The 19,497-nt window shown below is 41.4% G+C and overlaps 1 protein-coding gene across 4 annotated transcripts in view; it reads left to right on the forward strand.

The window, feature by feature from the left end:
- Window positions 1–19,497, forward strand: part of DMXL1 (Dmx like 1) — a 2,287,446-nt gene that overhangs the window by 2,090,404 nt on the left and 177,545 nt on the right. For all 4 annotated transcript variants that reach the window (XM_078675553.1, XM_078675555.1, XM_078675552.1 and 1 more), the window contains one exon: window positions 11,438–11,565. In XM_078675553.1, the coding sequence (XP_078531679.1) occupies window positions 11,438–11,565 (128 nt within the window). The remainder of the gene's footprint in view (window positions 1–11,437; window positions 11,566–19,497) is intronic.

Here is a 19,497-nt window from a genome sequence, read left to right on the forward strand (position 1 = left end):
TGCAAAAGCACTGCATTGTATACTATCTTTACAAGCATTAAAGGAATCTTCATAGCTCTGGAAATCTCCAAGAAACTCCACTTCTGAACGCCATGGTTTGAATATTTGTAAAAGAGCTAAATAGTAAAATTCCCTTTTACCAGCAGTGTCGCAGCTCCGCTTTCTTTGATTAATCAAATTTCCTTTCGTTTGTTTCACCAAACATCCTTCACAACCAATGACTCCATATTTTCCATCATTGATATTCTCTGTAGTATTCCGTTTAAAAGTAGAGTTTTGCAGCACTTCATAGAGACACATGTTCTAAAGATGATGACTTATGTTTGGGTAATATGTGTCCAACATATTTGTTTTTAAAATATCTGTACTTTCTGGCTCTTTTTCTGATAAATATTCAATTTCTTGTACAGATTTCAGTACTCGATTTCGCATTGCAGCAAGACCTTAACTCACATAAAGGATTCTTCTAGATTTGGAGTATAGACTTGCAGATGATAACCGATCTGTGCATTCATATGCTCCGATTTCTCGATGGGATAACATCTTCAAACTGAAACTGTATAATTTCTTACTGCGAGTCTTCTCTTGAGAAATCTCTTCCCACATTTCTTTCAATTCAGTCTTTTCTGATTTTGTAATATAAGATGTTACATATCGAGCAACATCAATGGAGTTGTCCGCAACATATTGAATATCTATGTTAGCATTCCACATGGACAAAATAACTGGGTTGTAGTCATTTATGTATTTTGACTCTTCATTTCTTCTTAAGTTGTAGGTATTTTTTGGAGACTTTCTTGTGATAGTATGTCGCAAAGATGACATAAAACTGTTCACTCTTCCTTTGAATATTACAGGACGTGGAAATGCAAAACGACATTTGGTGTAGAACTTGTCCTTAGATTTGTACTTTCGTCGACAGTATTTTCCACACTTGTGCTCTTAAGTTGTTTTCTTCTGTGCTTTTAGGTACAGCACATGTTGAATATTGTTCAATAAATCTCAAAACAGTATCATCTGTATCTGTTCCAAATTTGGGAGCATCCTTAATCCATAACACCATATGTATATGAGGAGTACCTCTTGCTTAGTCGGGGGATAAGAAAAGTTGGAGATATGATGGGTTCTCAAGGTATGCTACAATTTGTGGATTTGCAAAATAGCTTTACTTTGGACACAAAACACTTTTTTAAATATCTCCAAATAAGAAGTTGTCTCTCGAAAAAACAAGGGGGTGCATTGGGCTTTGAAAGAAGTATATTGTTGGACCTTATAGAAAGTGGTTTCGATTGCACTATTAAAAGGTTCTATATAGAAATGACAAATCTAAAGAAAGATGACTTAGAGAAATGGGTAGATAGATGGTCCTTAGATTTAGAAACGGGTGGGGACATTTTTATTGAGTCATTGGAAATGGGGAGGAAAATGTTATGTTCGTCGTCCCTTCAGGCCCAACACTATAAGATATATCATCTATATTATACGCCTGCGAAGATTGCTCAGTGGAGCGGTACATCAGGCACTACCTGTTTTAGATGCGGAAGTACAGACGCTGGTCTGATACATATATTCGCAATCTGTCCCCACCTAGATAAACTGAAACAGGATATTGTGAACTTCTTTCAATTTGCAATGTCAACAACAATAGAGTTAACACCAACCACTATGTTACTGGGGATAAGTGTTGTTGAACAGCCGAATTGTAAAAAAATTATATTCGTGGCAATGGCGATTTTGAGACTGTTAGTGGCTTCTGCTTGGTTAGACCCTAACCCACCATCATATCACCAATGGTTAGGAAAAGTAATGTCAATACAAAAATTGGAAACAGCCATATATGCTAGAAAGGGAAAAAAGGGTAAGAAGTTGGGTATGCAAATCTGGGAACCCTTCATCCGATGGAAGTCGGAGTAGATCCTTAAAAGACTAAGAAATTGTTTAGATTTTGTTTGATTGTTTGAATCTGTATGTATAATCCTATGTTTCAATGTATTGTATCCAACGTGCCCTGCTCATGTTATAAAGAAAATGGGGAAAAAATTTTCAATAAAAAAAAAAAAAAAAAAAAAAAAGAGGAGTACCTCTTGCTTGATGCAACTTTCTCCAAAAGAAATTCAGAACTTCTCCAAGAGGAGGATTTTTTTTATTGCACATAAGACATCATAGCCTCAAATCTATGATTGAAATACCTGCATAGATTAACAGGATCCAAAGAGCACAATTCTCCAGGTGTCTTGTATTCAATGTTTTTTATATTCAAATTTGCCTCTCGAAGAAATTCTAGTAAATCATCCCAAGCGAACCATGCTGGAGTTCCTAAGTTCCGTAGCATTTCAGTTCTCCATGACGACGATACCAATATTCATTAGTCCCACGCTGACATGCCATCAAATTAATGAGCTGAGATTCTAGATGATCATCTCTCTGGTGCAATTTGTCCATAAAATCTTTTGCAGATACATTTTGCAGATGTATTCCAGATTTTAGAATATGGTTGATTGCATATGAAAGTCCAGACAAGTCACTTTCAAACAAAAGATGAAATATATAAGGGATGCATTGTCGAAATCTTGGATCTTCTGCCTATAATCTTGTCCGATATTCAGATGCAGGAATCTGCACAGGACGTTCATTTTTTTTTTGTAAAACAATTTTTATTGCAGGGATAGACAAAACATATCACGATATAGTGAGCATTATACAGTTCAGTGTTATACTGCAACATTCGTTTCCCAGTTATGTGAAACACAGCCATTTAGCCCACATCCCGGAGGCAGGGCGGCGTCAAGTCGCTGTATCGTATATTCTGCGGGCCGAGAGCGCTTATACTGTTAGCTCTGCAGGAACTCCTCACTCTGCTTTTATTCATGTAGTGTGTCACCCCTCTATTGGGGTGTTCGTGATGTACATAATCCACCCCGGAAGCCCTGAACAAAGATCCCTCCCCTCCCCCTATCCGCCCCTCCCTGTGTCTTTGTCAGTGATCGGTGCAATCGTAAGGCCCAAACCGTGGAAAAAAAAAACCGGAGTAAATGTTTCTTATTGTCTGTGTGCATCTGGTGAATGTACTGTGGGCGTGTTCGACCCTGTTCGAGGTGTCTCGTCTAGTGCCTCCTCTTCCTCCTCCCCCTCTACCAAACTATCTCTCAACGCCTGTACTAGTGTTTCCCACAACATTGCAGCCTCCTGCGCCTTGTCATTTGAACTACGGCGGGCCATCTGGTAACGTATCGTGCTCTCCGCAGTTGCCCACTTCAGGAATTCATTCATCCATCTTCTGTGCGTCGGGGCCACTTTCGATTTCCACCCCCTAGTCAGTTCCCTCTTTGCTATCAGTAGTCCCAGATCTATAAATTTACTCGTCAGCTTGTTCTTCTTCGTGTGGGGGAACCAATGTAAGATGGACACTGCGCTATCGTATTGTAAGTTTCTGTCAGTGACTGTGTTCAAGGTCTCTTCAATTCCCGCCCAATATATCTGTAACCCCGGACAACTCCGCAGCATGTGGACTAGGTCAGCCCCCGTAAGATCACATCTGGGACATGCTGCATCCGTTACATGAAAGTATTCTGCGATCTTGCATGGTGTGAGGTACGCGCGATGGAGTATATATAGGTGTATCAATTGGAAGCGCGCATTCCTAGTGCCTTTCTTGACCCTCCGTACTAATTGTGTCCATGTAGTGTCTGGGATTTCTAATTGCAGGTCAGCCTCCCACTTATTCTTGAGTGTCGTGAGCGGTAGTAGGGCGTCCTTGTGCATTCTGCGATAAAGGCACGTAACAGCTTTAAACGTTCCCGCCGCCATCATGGTATACTGGCACGCTAGTGAGGTAGCAGGTTCTATCAGGCCTTCACCCTAATGCGCCTGTATGGCTCGCACCACTGCTGCATGCAGTAGGTAGTCCCCCCTCGGGAGGTCATACCGTTCTTGCAGACTCTGGTATGGGGATAACTCTCCATCCTCATAGAGGTCACCTACCATCTGCAACCCCGCCTCTTCCCAAAGGTGCAGTCTCGACCAATCGCCGCCCTGCGGGAGTGCCGTCACCATGCCCAGTGGAATTTCCGGAGCATACGGGTGTCCAGTTCCGGTTCGCCTCTGCGTTTCTGCACAGGACGTTCATCATATCTTCCTCCTTTTCCAGTTGGGAACAACTGTGGAAAACAACGAGCTTCCAAGCTCTCTTCCCATACACTCATAGGACTTCCTTTAGCTTTTTTCATTTGGAACAAATCAATAGTGTTTCCCATCACTTCTTTTGAATGAAGTGGATGCACACTGTAATGTTCATAGATTTCTTCACATCTTAACATATCCACTTTTTCAATTTGTCCACTTGACGTTTCTGTATCTTCTGCTAAAACGATTTCTTCTTCTCCCATATCAACATTCTAATAGTATGTATTTTTTTTTATCAAATACAATGTTGCCTTTTGCACTTTCCTAACATCCACTAACTCCTGCCAGATTTTCTTATTCTTAGTTGGCACACCATTAACAAGAATAACTAATGGTTCACTTTCTACACTGTCTACACCAATAGTTTCAATATTTTTCTTTAAATCTAACGGTAAATACACAACTCTTCCTTTTAATCCTCTTTGTAAATCTGCAGGAGGCAATTTACCTGTTTTCTGCTCCATACGAACAATAGCCTGAAACGGGTGCACACATTGAATGAGAATAGACTCATAGGTATTGAGATCTGTCAGTTCTGGAGGAATATCAACTAACTCTAAATTAATATGCACAGCTCTAGCAGGCATTCTATTCTCATCTAATTTGTTATAACAATATTTACAAATACGCTGATCAGAACCCAAATCAAAACAATTCTCTACTAACAAATAAGTTGCAAATTCTTTCCATTTCTCATTATTTTCTTTTTCACTTTTTAAATACAGATCAACACTCCTAGCCTGATTTTTGTAGTGAGATTGACGACAACAAATACTTGAAAAATGTGGTCTCTCACCTGAAATCACCTTAAACTTTGTAATTTAATTTTCAAAATTTTTTGTACAACTATGTTCAACATTCTCTACAACATTTTCTTCTATGAATGTCTCAGTTTCTTCATTCTCTTCTTCTGGACCAAAGTAACAAAAACTCAATATCATCACAAACCTTTTTCACATCTGATACTGACCCACGTAAAAGAGCACTGTTCAACTCATTTAACTTTAGTGCTGGACTTTATTCATAATACAATCTTCTCACTAACTTCCGCATTTGAGTATGATGTACTGCCAATATCCTGAAATGGTGAAAAACACTTTGACATACTTTCCTAGAAAGACAAGCCAGAGAATGACCTTGCAAACCAGTATGTTTTCTCACTCTGCAAGGGTCTAGTCCTTGCAACAGTTTAATCTTTTGTTTAACACTTTTTTACAATATGCTTGTTAGAAAGTGCATAATTTATCAATAGATTTTTGTTGTACAATACAAATACTACTACAATCCCAAGTGTACACTGGGGCTTTAGTATGTCTGCCTAGAACTTCATCAGCTATAACTTCTTCTGCATTTCTAGAAACCATTTGCTTTTTCTCAATCGGACAACCATCTCTAACCTCATAAGCTCGACCACTGGTGTCAATTGCATGCAAAAAATTATTGCTCTGTAAGTAACTCTCTTCATTAAAAAAAGGCTCTGAACTATGTTTCCATTGCCCTAAAAAAAATCACTAATTTGTTTTGTTAATTATTCTTTTCCTCTTAGTTTTGGCCTTCATTAAATGGATTGGTTTATCTAATGATCGAATTCTCTTCAATACTAAAATGAAGAGTTTCCTCTTTACTTCAAAAGCCTTTTCAACAATGGATTCGACATCCTTCTTCTTTTTTATAAAATTGTGTTTTCTTTCTATATTTCTTTGTGTCTTTCAGTAAGTTATGGACAACTCAGTTGTAAAATAATTTTTGCCGGATTTCTTTATGTTGATTTTCTCTTCTTTTACTAAAAGCTGTATCCTTTGTTTTTACATTGCCTTTTTTGCCTTTCCTATTCTTTGCACTTTTTTTTGTGCTTGGAACATTTTCACTGCTTTGCACATTTGTATTTTCTTTTCTCAATCTAATAATGTTTTTTATAAAGTCTTTTGTAGTATTACCAGAAATTGTTCTCTTTTTAGTCACATTACGTTGGTCTTCCAACACTTGTGGTTGAGTTTTTTTCAAATAAATATCCTTTTTCTGACTTTTTATTTTTCTTTCTCTGTGGCATGTTAACTTTATTTTAATGATGAAAAACAGTATCTGTAAAAAATAAACATAAATATTTATTAAAAACTTTAAAAACTATATATTTTATTACTATACAAACACATTTCATTTAAATTCAGATTAAAAAACTGTAGGCCTGAAGCACAACTGCGAAGGTGATAAGACCACTACATACATAATGCTTAGCAGTTTGAAGCATTCCATAACCCTAGAACCTGAAGCACTGTATGACTACATGCATATTAACTAAATGATTACAATACTATAAGGAAAGACAGAGTGAATTCATAATTGGTTCACTTTTACTTTAGTAAATAGATTACTACATAGTATATAAACAATCAGTATGGTTTTGCAACAGTACAGATTTAGAATTTACAGTAGTGCAGTGTTGTTTCTCTAGTGTAGAGAGTCGTGCTGAGGTACTCTTATAGGATAGTGCAGTGGTATTTCAGTAGTGTAGGATGTCGTGCTGACGTAGATTTATGGTTTAGGGTAGTGTAACAATATTAATACTTGAAAGCCAATTAGAATTGAGCGCGTGAACGGGACGGTGCGCTTATGCTACAATGACAATACTCGTACAATCCGCGGATCCGTCGCGCCCATAGATATATAAATGACTTTAACCCTAATTTTCTCAGTAACTACTGTACAGATTGACACCAGATAAGCAAAAGGCACCAGTCGGAACTGAGGACTACCTCTACCAAATTTGGTGTAATTCCGTTAAGCCGTTTGGGCTGTAGCCGTGTCTAAAGGTCCTATTGGAAATTGCATGAGGAAAACATGTTTTGGGACCCCCCTTTTTTCTCGGCCCCCGCTTGACTAATCACCCCCAAACTTTCTGGGAAGGAGCGGAACTGAGCTAGCTAAACATGTGGAAGATTTCGAGAACATTAATCAATCGGCACCAAAGTTATTGGCAATAGAATGTTGTGGTTTTTCCTATGGATAATATTATAATATTTCAATTCTGTAGGGAGTCGTGCTAGGGAACTGTTTTAGCCTTTAGGGTACTACACTGGTGATTCAGTAGTGTAGGTAGTTGTACTGGGGGTGGATTTACTGTTTAGGGTCGTGCAGTGGTCTTTGTGTAGTGTAGGGGGTCCTGCTGGAGTAGTGATCTAGGATAGTGCAGTCATGATTGAGTAGTGTAGGAGGTCGTGTTGACATAGATTTAATGTTTAGGGTAGTGCAATGGTGTTTGAGTACTACACAGGGTCGTGCTGAGTAGTGTTTTACTGTTTAGGGTAGCACAGTAGTTTTTATGTAGCTTAGGGGGTCATACTAGGGATACATTTAGAGTTTAGAGTAGTGCACTGGTTTTTGTGTAGTATATAGGGTTGTGTTGTGGTAGTGTTTTAGGGTAGTGCAGTAGTGTTTTTGAAGTGTAGGGGGTCATGCTGGTGTATATTTAAGGTTCAGGGTAGTGCAATTGTGTTTGGGTACTGTAGTTGGTACTGCTGTTATAGTGTTTTAGAGTTTAGAGCAGTGCATTGGTAAATGGGTACTGTAGGAGGACGTGCTAGAGTAGTCTTCTAGGGTAGTGTGTTGGTGTTTATGTAGTGTTTGGGTAGTGTAAGGTGTCCTGCTGTGATAGATTTAAGCTTTAGAGTAGTGAAATGGTGATTAGGTACTATAAGGAGTCATACTGGGGTAGTGATTCACCATAGTGCAATGGTGTTTATATACCACAGGAGATCATACTAGGGATAGCGTTTTAGGTTTTAGCTTTAAGGTAGTGCAGTGGTGTTTGTGTAGGGTAGGGGGTCGTGGTAGGGTAGAGTTCTAGGAAATAAACTGGTGTTTGGGTAGTGTAGGAGGTTGTGCTGGGGTAGATTTAAGGTTTAGGGTAGTAAAGTGGTGAATAGATATTGTAGGTAGTCATGCTGGACGTAGATTAAGGGTTTTCAGTAGTGCAGTGGTGTTTGGGTAGTGTAGGAAATCATACTGGGGGTTGTGTCACTGCAAGACTACATGCACTTATTTGTCTGCTAAAACATCAAGCATGCATTCCATATATTTCAGAACTGCATTTTACTATTAATACTAAACTCATTTTGGAAACACATAAACAATGAGTATTTTCAAATTTGACCAAAATGTGAGAACACAATACGTTTTTAACTAATAACATGTCGGAAAACACATGAAGGGGCATATTATCAAGCAGGGCGTTAAAATTATCGCCGTTTTAGCAGCAGAAAACTGCTGCTAAAGCGGCGATAATGGGCTTGATAATATACCCTGGAGAATTCCAATAGAAGCTCATTTTCACACTAGAACATGGGTTTCTATTGGAATTCACATAGCCATATTATCAAACCCATTATCGCCGCTTTAGCGGCAGTTTTCTGCCACTAAAACGGCGATTATTTTTAACATCCTGCTTGATAATATGCCCCGAAGTACCAAAATGCTTCTCTGAGTGATTCCTAAATGCACAGAAGATTGACTATGTGATTCTAGACAACACTATTCCTTCTATTTTACCAAAACACATTTCATAGTGTAGAATAAGTACTGCATTTTAATGTAGAAACTTCACTCATTTTGCAAATACATAAAAAATAACTTTTGTCTAATTCTACCAAAAACATTAAAACAGCATGTTTATCTATGTGCAAACACATAAAATAAACAAATGCTTATCTCAGAAAACTTTCTAAGTGCAGACACACTCACAATAAAATTCTAGGGAAAAAAAGTATTCCTTGCTCTTTAGCAGGACAGACACATTACTCTGATTAAAAACAAAATGCACCACATACATTCCCTCACAAATTAATAACTCACCTTTCCAATTGTTTTGTAGAATAAGAAGTATGTCAGTCACACAGCAGATTTTCTTATTCAGAATCTGTTTTCAACACCTCTCACCAAAACCATAAAATGGCACAGTTTACCTCTCATTTTGAACACATATACACCTGAACATCAATTCACATGACTTCCCACATTAATACAAAACCAAACACACATTTCTATTGGTTAGACATTTAAATCCATTCCAAACGACATACATTTGAAACCTACCCCCATTCCACCTTCTGCCTGTTACCATAGAAACACTTCATGGAACACTTAACTGATACACAGGTCAAAAGTTCATCACACAATGTGGCTAATCAAAACAGCAAGTGTGTTTGACTTCTCAATATACCAGCTTATCTTATGTAATGTTCCTTTCGATCACTTTTTGTTAACCAATAAGAATCATGCTTTTAAAAAACACAAATATGCACCCTAGTTTTCATAGTAGAATATTCTCCCGCCAGTAGGTAATACACACACACAAGTTTTATATTTTATGCATCTCTTTATATATGTGTATATATTTGAAGTCATGTTATGTTGACTTTCTTAGGAGGGCTTACATTACGCTTAAGTCGCTGCGCCTTTTCTTCTGTTCTAGTGGATTTTCGTATGCAATTGCTAACCTTTTCTCCAGTGTGGTTTCTACGTTAAATAGTCCCAAAGGGATCACTTCTCTCTCGAAGCGTTTTCTATGACCATGAGTGGTCTACGTCAATACATGTTGTTATTATTTCGCAGTGCTCTACTTGAAGCATTGATTGGTGTTCTCTACATCGTGGCTGTGCCTCTCAGAGAATGTTCATCTCACATGCTTGTTTCTACTGCAAGGAGTTCTTGCTCAGTGGTATTGGCTATGAGCCTTATCCTTCAGCCCCATTCTCTAATGGATACCACTGGGGGAGCTATGTAGTATTACGAGTAAGTGTCCTTTTCCTACACTTCCTTATTGCTCCACCATGGGTGTCATTTCCCCATGTTTTTCCCAGGATTTAGGATTTCAGTCCCTTATGGGTTTTCCCAATCTTTCTAGTGGGACATCTCCTTTACTCACCTACATTACTAGAAAGCTGCTCATTCTTTTCCTTATAGCCGACTGACTAGTCCTAGTCCGGGAACTTTAGTTCGATCAGTTCACAGATCCTTCTCCAGAGATGCTAATGCCTGGGTATAAAATTCAAAGGTAAGGAATCTTTGGCAAAATCCCTCTATCATATGAATAAGTTACTTATCTTCAGTAACGCATTATCTGGTAGAGACAGGATATAGACACATATTCCTTACCAACCACTAATCCTCTCCATTCTGCATACTGGTTTCTCCTTTTGTCTACCAGATCTCTTTTTGAGCGTTCTCATGACTTTCATTAGGCTTTTTTAAAAAAAACATTTTATGAAAAGATGATTCTTTTTGGGTACAGTTTGCTTAAGCAGTTTCTATAGTGCCTCTGTGTTTTTAGCACGAAAAGTTGTTGTGGAAGAAACTGACGTCAGCGCTTCATGGAAGGGGTTATATGGACTCTGTCAATGTCACTTCCGATTAACAATGTTGCTATAGAGTTGCTCAATGCCATGTACCCACACACAGAGATACTTGAGTAGAAAGTTTTCCAGATCTAGTCTCCCACCGGCAATAATTGTAATGTAAGTAATCTGCAGCGAGATCCTGCCTCTCCCAAGAAAAAGTAAGTAACGTATTTGTTAGGCTCCTTTGTTTCACTTGTTATCCGTCCTCATGCCTTTTGCAGGCAATGTTCTTTTGGTACTGGTGCTAGAGCTGATTTCTCTTTGTTGGTTTCTGAGAGAATTGTGCATGTTTACGTTTGTGGTCCAAAAAGTTGAAATGCTGGAAAACACAGTTTGAGTAATAGAGAAATTCCTTGACTGTAATTCCATTACTTTGAGTTGTTGCTCTCTGTTCTTCACAATGCCTACCCAGCTTTCCACTGTAGAAAATATTAGGGATACATTTATAGTTTAGTGTAATGAACCTTTGCCATTGGCAGATAGATGTTCTTTGCAATAGAAGTTAAAACTGCTATACTTTTTTAAAAGCAGTTTCCAATCAGGTGATGTTGCTAAAACCATAGTTAACAACAGGTTCTGAGGCTATGACAGCAAGGATTGTGTGCCTGAATCATTTTGAAGGTTTTTTCCATGGCTCAAATTTTTTTTTAAACCTTGTCTAATGTAAAGAATGTACATTGCTGATTACCTAAGTGTTTTATAATTCTGCACTCGAAACGTGTTTTCTTGTACAAACTAACTTATTGAGAATGCTGGGCAGAATAAAATGTGTTATCGAACAGATAGATGTATTCAAGCGTGAAAAATAGATGCCTTCTTGAATAAGTCATAAACAACAAAAGTTATTTTATCTCCTGATACAGATCTAACAGGTGCTCAAGATGGCAGTGTGAGAATGTTTGAATGGGGCCATTCACAACAGATCACTTGCTTTAGATCTGCAGGGAATTCCAGAGTGACCCGCATCAGATTCAATCACCAAGGAAATAAGGTAGAGCTTCCCTACATAAAACCCCTATGTTTTAACTTGGTATTTTACAGTTGTTTTGATGTTTTATCTTTTACAATAATGCATCTACACTGATGTTAAAATGCTGCTTAAATTTTCTCAGTTATGATCAGTCTTTTAATGCTATGTCAAGTTCCCAAAAAGAATGTCTGGCTGCTTCTTTGTAAGCATTCAGAATAATAATAAAGGCCACTACATCAGAAAGCCATAATGTTATATAATATAGCAGATCACAAGATCGAAATTTCCCTTAGTTTGACTCTTTTCTTTTCATGATTTCAATTTGTGTTGGAATTATTTTCTCTGCAAAGCGCATAATCTGGATTGAATAATGTTTTGGGGGAGTTTTATAATGTGCTTAATATATCGCTATGTGGACACTATAAGTCACTTTTGTACATTATTATATAGTGAAAGTATGGGAGGATGCAATTTGAATTCATGTGGATGTGGAGGTAGCCAGGTATATGTCGGTACCTTATACATTATAGTACATGTATAGTTTGGCTAATGGTTTTATGGTGTGGGTTAGTAAAGGAAGTGTAAAAAAAGAGATCTCCATTATTATGGTATGGTAAGGTAGAATCCCAGTCTTTCGGTTGTCAAGTGTCGAAGTCCCCTGTTTCACCTTTACCTGGTCACCAAATCTTAGGCCCTAATTAAGGAATAAGCTTCATTTTCAGGTTTGTTTTTAAAAGCTTTCTGACAGTAAAGATATTTGGTCGGGCTCCTAAGGCCCGGTTAAGGATGTTGAGAAGCACTGGGTGGCCTTTGCACCTATGTTTTGACATATCAGCCTTTTTTGGTGGATGGTCTCTAACTTGGTAGATAGGAAGTATAGTATGTGTAAAGCATTTAAATATCACCAAAACAGTAAATAAATGAAAGACATAACACAAAACAAATCCAACACCAATTTATAAAAATATTGTACTTTTAAAATATCAAAATTATAAAAATACGATATAGGGAACCAGAGATATCAATTTTTAAAGATTAAATAAAAAATTGTGCATTCTAGTGCCAAAAAGTCTAAAGTACCACTCACGGCTATCTGGTTGCGCTGGACTGAAGTTTTCGGCCAACTGCCATCTGCCAACTATTGGCATACTGCTAATTCAAACGCACTCCTTAATCAATATGCACATCAACATGGGGAGGAACTTGGGGAGCTAATGAAACACCTGCCTGAACAGTACAAGAAAAGGGCTGCACAGCTATTGGACAGTGGCAACAACATTGCTAACACCTGTTTAAAGTCTCATGGGATGGGATTGAAACAGCTAGCCAAGGAATGATGATCAGTGTCTCTCTAAGACGACACTCAGAGTTACTAATCTCCGGATGCAAACTGGAAGTGAAGACCAGTGTGCTCAACATGCCACTTAATGGGGAGCAGCTTTTTGGCAGTACGGGTGATGACAAACTTAACCAACTAAATAAAAACAATGAAACTACCAAGTCGATGGCCCCTTGAATTTCAGAGGATTGCCAACAGGACCCACAGAAAGAGATAGTTTCCGATCCGGAACCTCACATCAAGGTTTCCAAGGAACAAGCCAGGCAACCCCCCTTTTCTGGACCCAAGACCTTCCGTCACTTCTTACCTGGCGGAGCCCGAGCCTCATGTCTGATTCCCGGTGGAGCTGCACCAACAGCTACAGGGGAGATTGGTTCTGGTGCACCGCTACAGGCGTCACCTACCCAGCTGCACTTCGGACATATATCTTGTCTTGTTTCTCTGCTGCTGTCTCCTCCCTGTGAACTTCCTGCTCTCTTGGTCTTTTCTGGATCTTGATTTCTGGTGTTCACTAGTAACTCCTGTCTTGTCTATGTAATTCATTCTGTAATTTATGTGAATTAATTTTTTTCTTGTAACTTGCAACTCGTTTGTTTCCTTGTGTAAAGCTCTCTTGTAAAGGATACACGATGATTCCACAGGAGCGTCAGGAGTCCGAAGATAAATCCACAGCCTTCCCCTGCGGCCTTCCGACTCTATCGAGCACTAGATCTCGAGAGGCGCGCCAGGGGAAAACAGGGAAACAAAACAAGGAAAGGTTGGGGGGAAAGAAATGTGTGATGGTACTCTTCAGACAGGATGTATTTTCTGCTTCACTTGAGTGCTTGGTAAGGAGTTGGCTGTAACACAAAGAAGTGATCACATGTATCTGCATACAGCAATATTCTACAAATCTCTACAACCGTGACCCATATGACCCTCTCCTACCCTGTGTATGCGTGGAGGAGCTCAAATATCGTAGGAGGGTTGTGGATGGACCTCTTGTAAGGACTTCTTTTGAAGCTATAGGAAAAGATGGTATATCAGTAAGTACAGGGTGCCTGAAATACACGCAGTGTAATATATAAGGACCAATACACTGCTCACTTTGGTGTTTGTGTAGTGCTCGTCTTATACTTTTACAATACAGATAGAACACTCCAACTCTTGTACCAAAACACAGGATAGCAGTACTAACATCTGTGGAAACAAACATACATTCAAAATACTGCAATAAGTCACAATACGTAACCAAATGAATATGCAGCGCTACCGCGCTGTTACCGTGATTCTAGAAGTGTAGAAATGCGAAATCCCCTCTGGTCCACGCAAGAATCAACAGCCAAATAAAAGATATCCCGAGATGGCAGTATTCCACAAAGAATGGCTGGACAGGGGGATTATTAATTGAGGGAATGGGAAGGAAGTGACACACTGAGTAAAGCAAAAACCTAACTAACTAACTAATTAGGAGCACTGCAGTAAACCCAGCCGGGCAGCGGATATCAGGACCGGCTTACCGGGCGAAGCAACTCCAGTGGGGGAAAAAAGGAGAGAAAGCCCGGCCCGTCAGCGGAGCACAAACCCGGCTGAAGGGCAGAGCAGAGGGAGAAAACAGCAGCAGGGAGATTGAGCCCGGCCGATAGGCGGAGAGAAAGGTCTGGCCGCCGTGCAGGGCTTCAACTGTAGACTCACGGTAAACACCGTGAATAGGATTCCAAAAGGCGGGCGTTAACAGGAAACAACGCTCGATGAGGGCTGGAACCCACGAAGGGAGGGAGCAAGAACCAGAGCCCGAGAAGGACACGGGGGCCAGGAGCTTCCTCGGGGAAAATTGCGGAAGGCTCAAAAACCGGAAGTCAGGCAATTAGACAGCAGGACGGAAGAAAACAACGGAGCTAGACGCAAGAACGTGAAGCGTCGCTCCATGGGTCGGAGAGTCTCATATAGTGGATGATTAAAGGGACAGTGTAGGAGGAGGAGAACGTGTGAGGCATGACATCTCTGATACCTTCGGGTCTCACCAGCGCTATATAAAACTCATCAAGTTAAATAAATAAACTGCGATGGAGCGTGGATGAGATAGAATGAGTGCTAGGTCCCTGTCGAAATTTTACTTTCGATTTAGTCTTGAAGATTTTCTCTAGTTCTCGGGTTTCTGGGATCCAAAGTTCGAGTCAATGGCAGTGGCCTACTGCAGGGCAATGCCTCCGTGAATCTCTGGAAGTCTTTGTCCTCAATGGAGAGGTGCTCCAGAGCTTTCAGCGCGATAAACCAGTGCGGTCAGGCCGATTCGCAGGTCGACGACAGCAGCTTGACTCTCAACATCAAGCTGGTCTCCTGGAGCATTTCAGAAAAACTTTGTAGACCTTTTCCAAACTTTCAAATTGTGTTCTTTGTTGGTTTCTTTGGGGAGAGAAGTGTCCAGAAGTACCAGCCGAGGAGTCAGAGACTCTGGCTTGCTTCTTGGGGGCTGGGACGCAAACTCCCACAATGCACTTGCACAGTCCAGAAAAAATCCAGATGCCACTGGTCAACTGGGGCTCTTTGGGCTTGCATGTGACTTCTTCAGTTATGCTGCACCTTTTGCTAATCAAGCAGTTCACGCCTTTAAAAATATATATATTTTTACAGAGTTTTGTATCGCACAAACTTGACCTGAATCGGGTATCAGAGTGCTTTATATAGCACCAGTTGCATTACATGAGGACACATTCATGTTTTGTTAGGCACGGAGAGATTAAGTGATTTGCCCAGAATCACAAGATGATCAGCGTCATTGCCGAGACTCAAACCCAGTGCCCCAGATTCGAGGTTGACCGCTTAGGCCATTAGGCCAACTCCTCTCCTTTACCTTTGAGTCCAGCTCAGTCCCTTTTTGTAGAGCCTTGAGAGTGCGGCAGATGCAGTCCCTTTGAGTGCAAGCCTACTGTGGTGAAGCCATAGGGTCCAGCAGGACAGTACTTCTTCTTTTGTTCCAGCCTGTGTTCGGAGAAGCTCCTGCAGCTCTCCTATATTTATCCTTCCTTCTGGGCTATCAGGAGTGGGGGACACCTTAGTAAATAGTAAGTTTATCTCCCTGTGCTATGACTCTCTGCGGAGTGTGGCATGTTTATGACCCAGAATGCACTCACTATACTACCCTTCCAGACCCTCTCCTAATCTGTTTAGGGTGGGATCAAGGAAGTGGGCACTTTCCAGGGTCCTGTGACCGCTTTTCTCCTGTCTTTGAAGTCCAGCTTATCTCCCAGCCTCCATCCTCTCCCTGACTTCTCCAGGAAGCAAATCTCCTCCCACCAAATGGCTGTACTGTTTCAGTCGGAGAACTCTTCACACCTACTCAGGGAGGAGCTTGGCTCAGGCTGTTAAAGCCTGGCCAATCAGAAGAGGCTGTTTCAGGGCTCCTTTGGGTAATGTCAGTGTAATAAGTTTTAAAACGAATTTCCTGTAACAGTTGTGAGTGAGTGAGTGATGGTATTTCTAGAGCGCACTAATGCCGAGGCGTCTTGGCGCTGTACACGGTAACTGAGATATGCGCTGGCCATTGTCCTATCGAGTAAAAAGCCACGTCTTAACTTCCTTCCTGAACCCCCTGTGGTTAGAGATTTGTCTTAGCTGCTGCGGTAAGGAGTTCCAAAGCCTCGAGGCCAGATGGGAGAAGCCCTTCCCTCCCCAAGGTTGTCTATTGATTTTAGAGACCATAGCCAGCCCTTGCGAGGCAGACCTCACAGGTCGGGTTGGAAGGTACCTTGTAAACAGATGTTGGAGATCGGAGGCCCCCACACCCGCCAGTGCTTTGTGGACCAGACAGAGCGCTTTGAAGTCTATCCGCCTCTGAACTGGGAGCCAATGTAGCTGCCTGATGGCCTGTGAAGTGGAATGATATTTAGGCAGAAAAAGGAGCATTCTGGCTGCTGCATTCTGAATTGATTGCAACTTGGCCATTTGAGCACAACCTGCTCCTAAATAAAGGGCGTTCCCATAGTCTATTCTGGAAAAGATAGTGGCGATTATAACCGTGTTCCTGAGATGGTAAGGAATAAACGGCAGGATCTTTCTCAGCCCCTTGAGCATGAAGAAACAGGCAGAAACCACCTGATTCACCTGTGGCTTCCATGACAGATCTTTATCAAAAATGAACCCTAGGTTCCTTGCTTTCACCACTGGGACCGGACAAGCTCCTGCCGAAGTAGGCCACCAGTTGTGGTTCCAGATAGACGCTTTCTGTCCGAACTCTAGGACTTCCGTCTTTTCAGTGTTCAATTTTAAGAAATTCAGGTTCATCCATTGCATGACTTCAAACATACAGCCAGCGAAGTCAGCAGCCATGGAATCCACGGAGTGGGACACGGAAACGATCAGCTGAGTGTCATCAGCATATGACACCAGCTTGAAACCCAGATTCTTTATTACCTTGTCCAGGGGGGAGACATGAATGTTAAACAGGGTGGGCGATAACGCCGAGCCCTGAGGAACTCCTCCTGGAAGGGAAAATGTATCCGACTGATGTCCATTCCAAAAGATGACTTGTTCCCTGTCAGACAGGAAGGAGGAGAGGAGATCTAACGCTAGGCCGTTGACACCAATATCCTGCAGCCGTTGGATGAGTACCTCATGGATTACGGTGTCAAAGGCCGCTGTAAGATCCAGCAGAACCAGTGCGACCCTGCCTCCCTCGTCCATCCCCTTCCAAATTTCCTCAGCTGCCATCAGTAGAGCAGTTTCCGTAGAATGATTCGCATGGAAGCCATGCTGGGTGTTGTCGAGAATGCCCCAAGTCTCGAGATAGGAAGATAGCTCCCCATTCATGGCTTTCTCCATTAGCTTAGCTGGCATGGGCAAGCAGGAGATGGGGCGATAGCTCTTCACATCAGAGGGGTCTAGTTTGGGCTTCTTGAGCAAAGGCCGAATACAGGCAACATTGGCAAGTTGTTGGATTCATTGTAACCATTATTTTGATATTTGAATAAAATTGCTAGCTGGCTCTCACGCAAAGATAGACTTTATTAAGTTTAATAAAGCCTTCCTATGTTAGCCTATGGGGCTAGCAGCACTACAATAGGGAAAACGACTTTGGCTGGGTTTCCCTATCAGGACATATAAAACATATTTTATATTATCCCTGCTTGTTATAACAAATCACCCCACCCTTAGGGGACCTACGTTATACCTTATGGGTGACTTAGAAGTTATAAAAAGGTAGTTTTAGACTTTGGAAGTATCTTTAATTCCAAAGTCAAATTTGAACATAGTTTTATTTCAAAACCAGTATGCAAGGCAGGCCTGGCTTTCAAATGACAAGAGCCACCTCAACAGTGCACTGTTAAGTGAATTATGTCACCTGGGCCTCTGAACCTACATACCCTACCTTATACAAGGGATTGACTTGTTGTCTTTCTGAATTAGATATATACCAATTACCATATCCCTTTAGAGGCCAGAGCACTGGCTCTGGACATCAGAGTCCAGAGTCATTAACCACCAGTATCAGTCAAAATATGGGGGTGATCAGGGCAAAATTGGTGACTTTACTTAAGGAAAGTTCTGGTTGGGTATAGTTGGGAACCATCATCTGAAAGTAGCCAGGGCCCCTGTTCCAGAATGCCCTATATATTATGCAGATGAACCTTTTTTTAACACACTTTATTAATGACCGCAGTGTAGCATGCACTTCCAAACATATAAGCATTTCAAATACAGTCTTTTTTGTTTTTCTCCCACCTTAGCCATTTCAGTGCATTCGTACATGACAATATGGTTGCCCAGATCTCATATTGTAAGAGAGGCGTACAAAGGGTACTTACAGTCTTATCCCTTCTCCGAATCAATAATGTACATGTAGTGCCGCATCCATAATTCAAAGTAGTGCATATTTGAAGTCCAATCAGTGACAAAAGAGACAAACGGCACACTCGACCCATCGCAGTCCGGCTTCCGAGCTAACCACAGCACCGAGACTGACGCCCTCTTCCTCCTCGACCTATCGGCCGCATTCGACACAGTCTGCCACCGCACCTCAAAAACCCGCCTCCACTACGACGGGATCCAAGGAAAAGCTCTGGAATGGATCACCTCCTTCCTCTCCGGCAGAACTCAGAGAGTCCACCTCCCTCCCTTCCGCTCAGCACCCACCCAGATCATCTGCGGTGTCCCACACGTCGCAAAAAACACAGTTGATGGACAGAATGTAGAACAATGTCATACATTCACCCCAGTACAAGGATCTGGGCCTAAATCCATCGTTTTTTTGCACTCCACACCACCCTGGGTTAGACACTGGCACTGGCTATATGCAAATGTCCCACACGTCTGCATGAGCCCCCTCGCAGCCATCGCCCGCCAACACAACCTAAACATCATCACCTACGCCGACGACACCCAACTGATCCTCTCCCTCACCAACGACCCCGCCACCGACAGAACCAGCCTCCAGGAAGGAATGAGAGACGTCGCGGATTGGATGAAACTCAGCCGTCTGAAGCTGAACTCGGACAAGACAGAAGTCCTCATCCTCGGACCGTCCCCCTCCGTCTGGGATGACTCCTGGTGGCCCCCTGCACTGGGCACCATCCCCACTCCCTCGGACCGCGCACGCAACCTGGGTTTCATCCTGGACTCCTCCCCCACGATGACCA

The sequence above is a fragment of the Lissotriton helveticus genome, chromosome 2_1 (assembly GCF_964261635.1).
Source record: "Lissotriton helveticus chromosome 2_1, aLisHel1.1, whole genome shotgun sequence".
Lineage (NCBI taxonomy): Eukaryota > Metazoa > Chordata > Amphibia > Caudata > Salamandridae > Lissotriton > Lissotriton helveticus.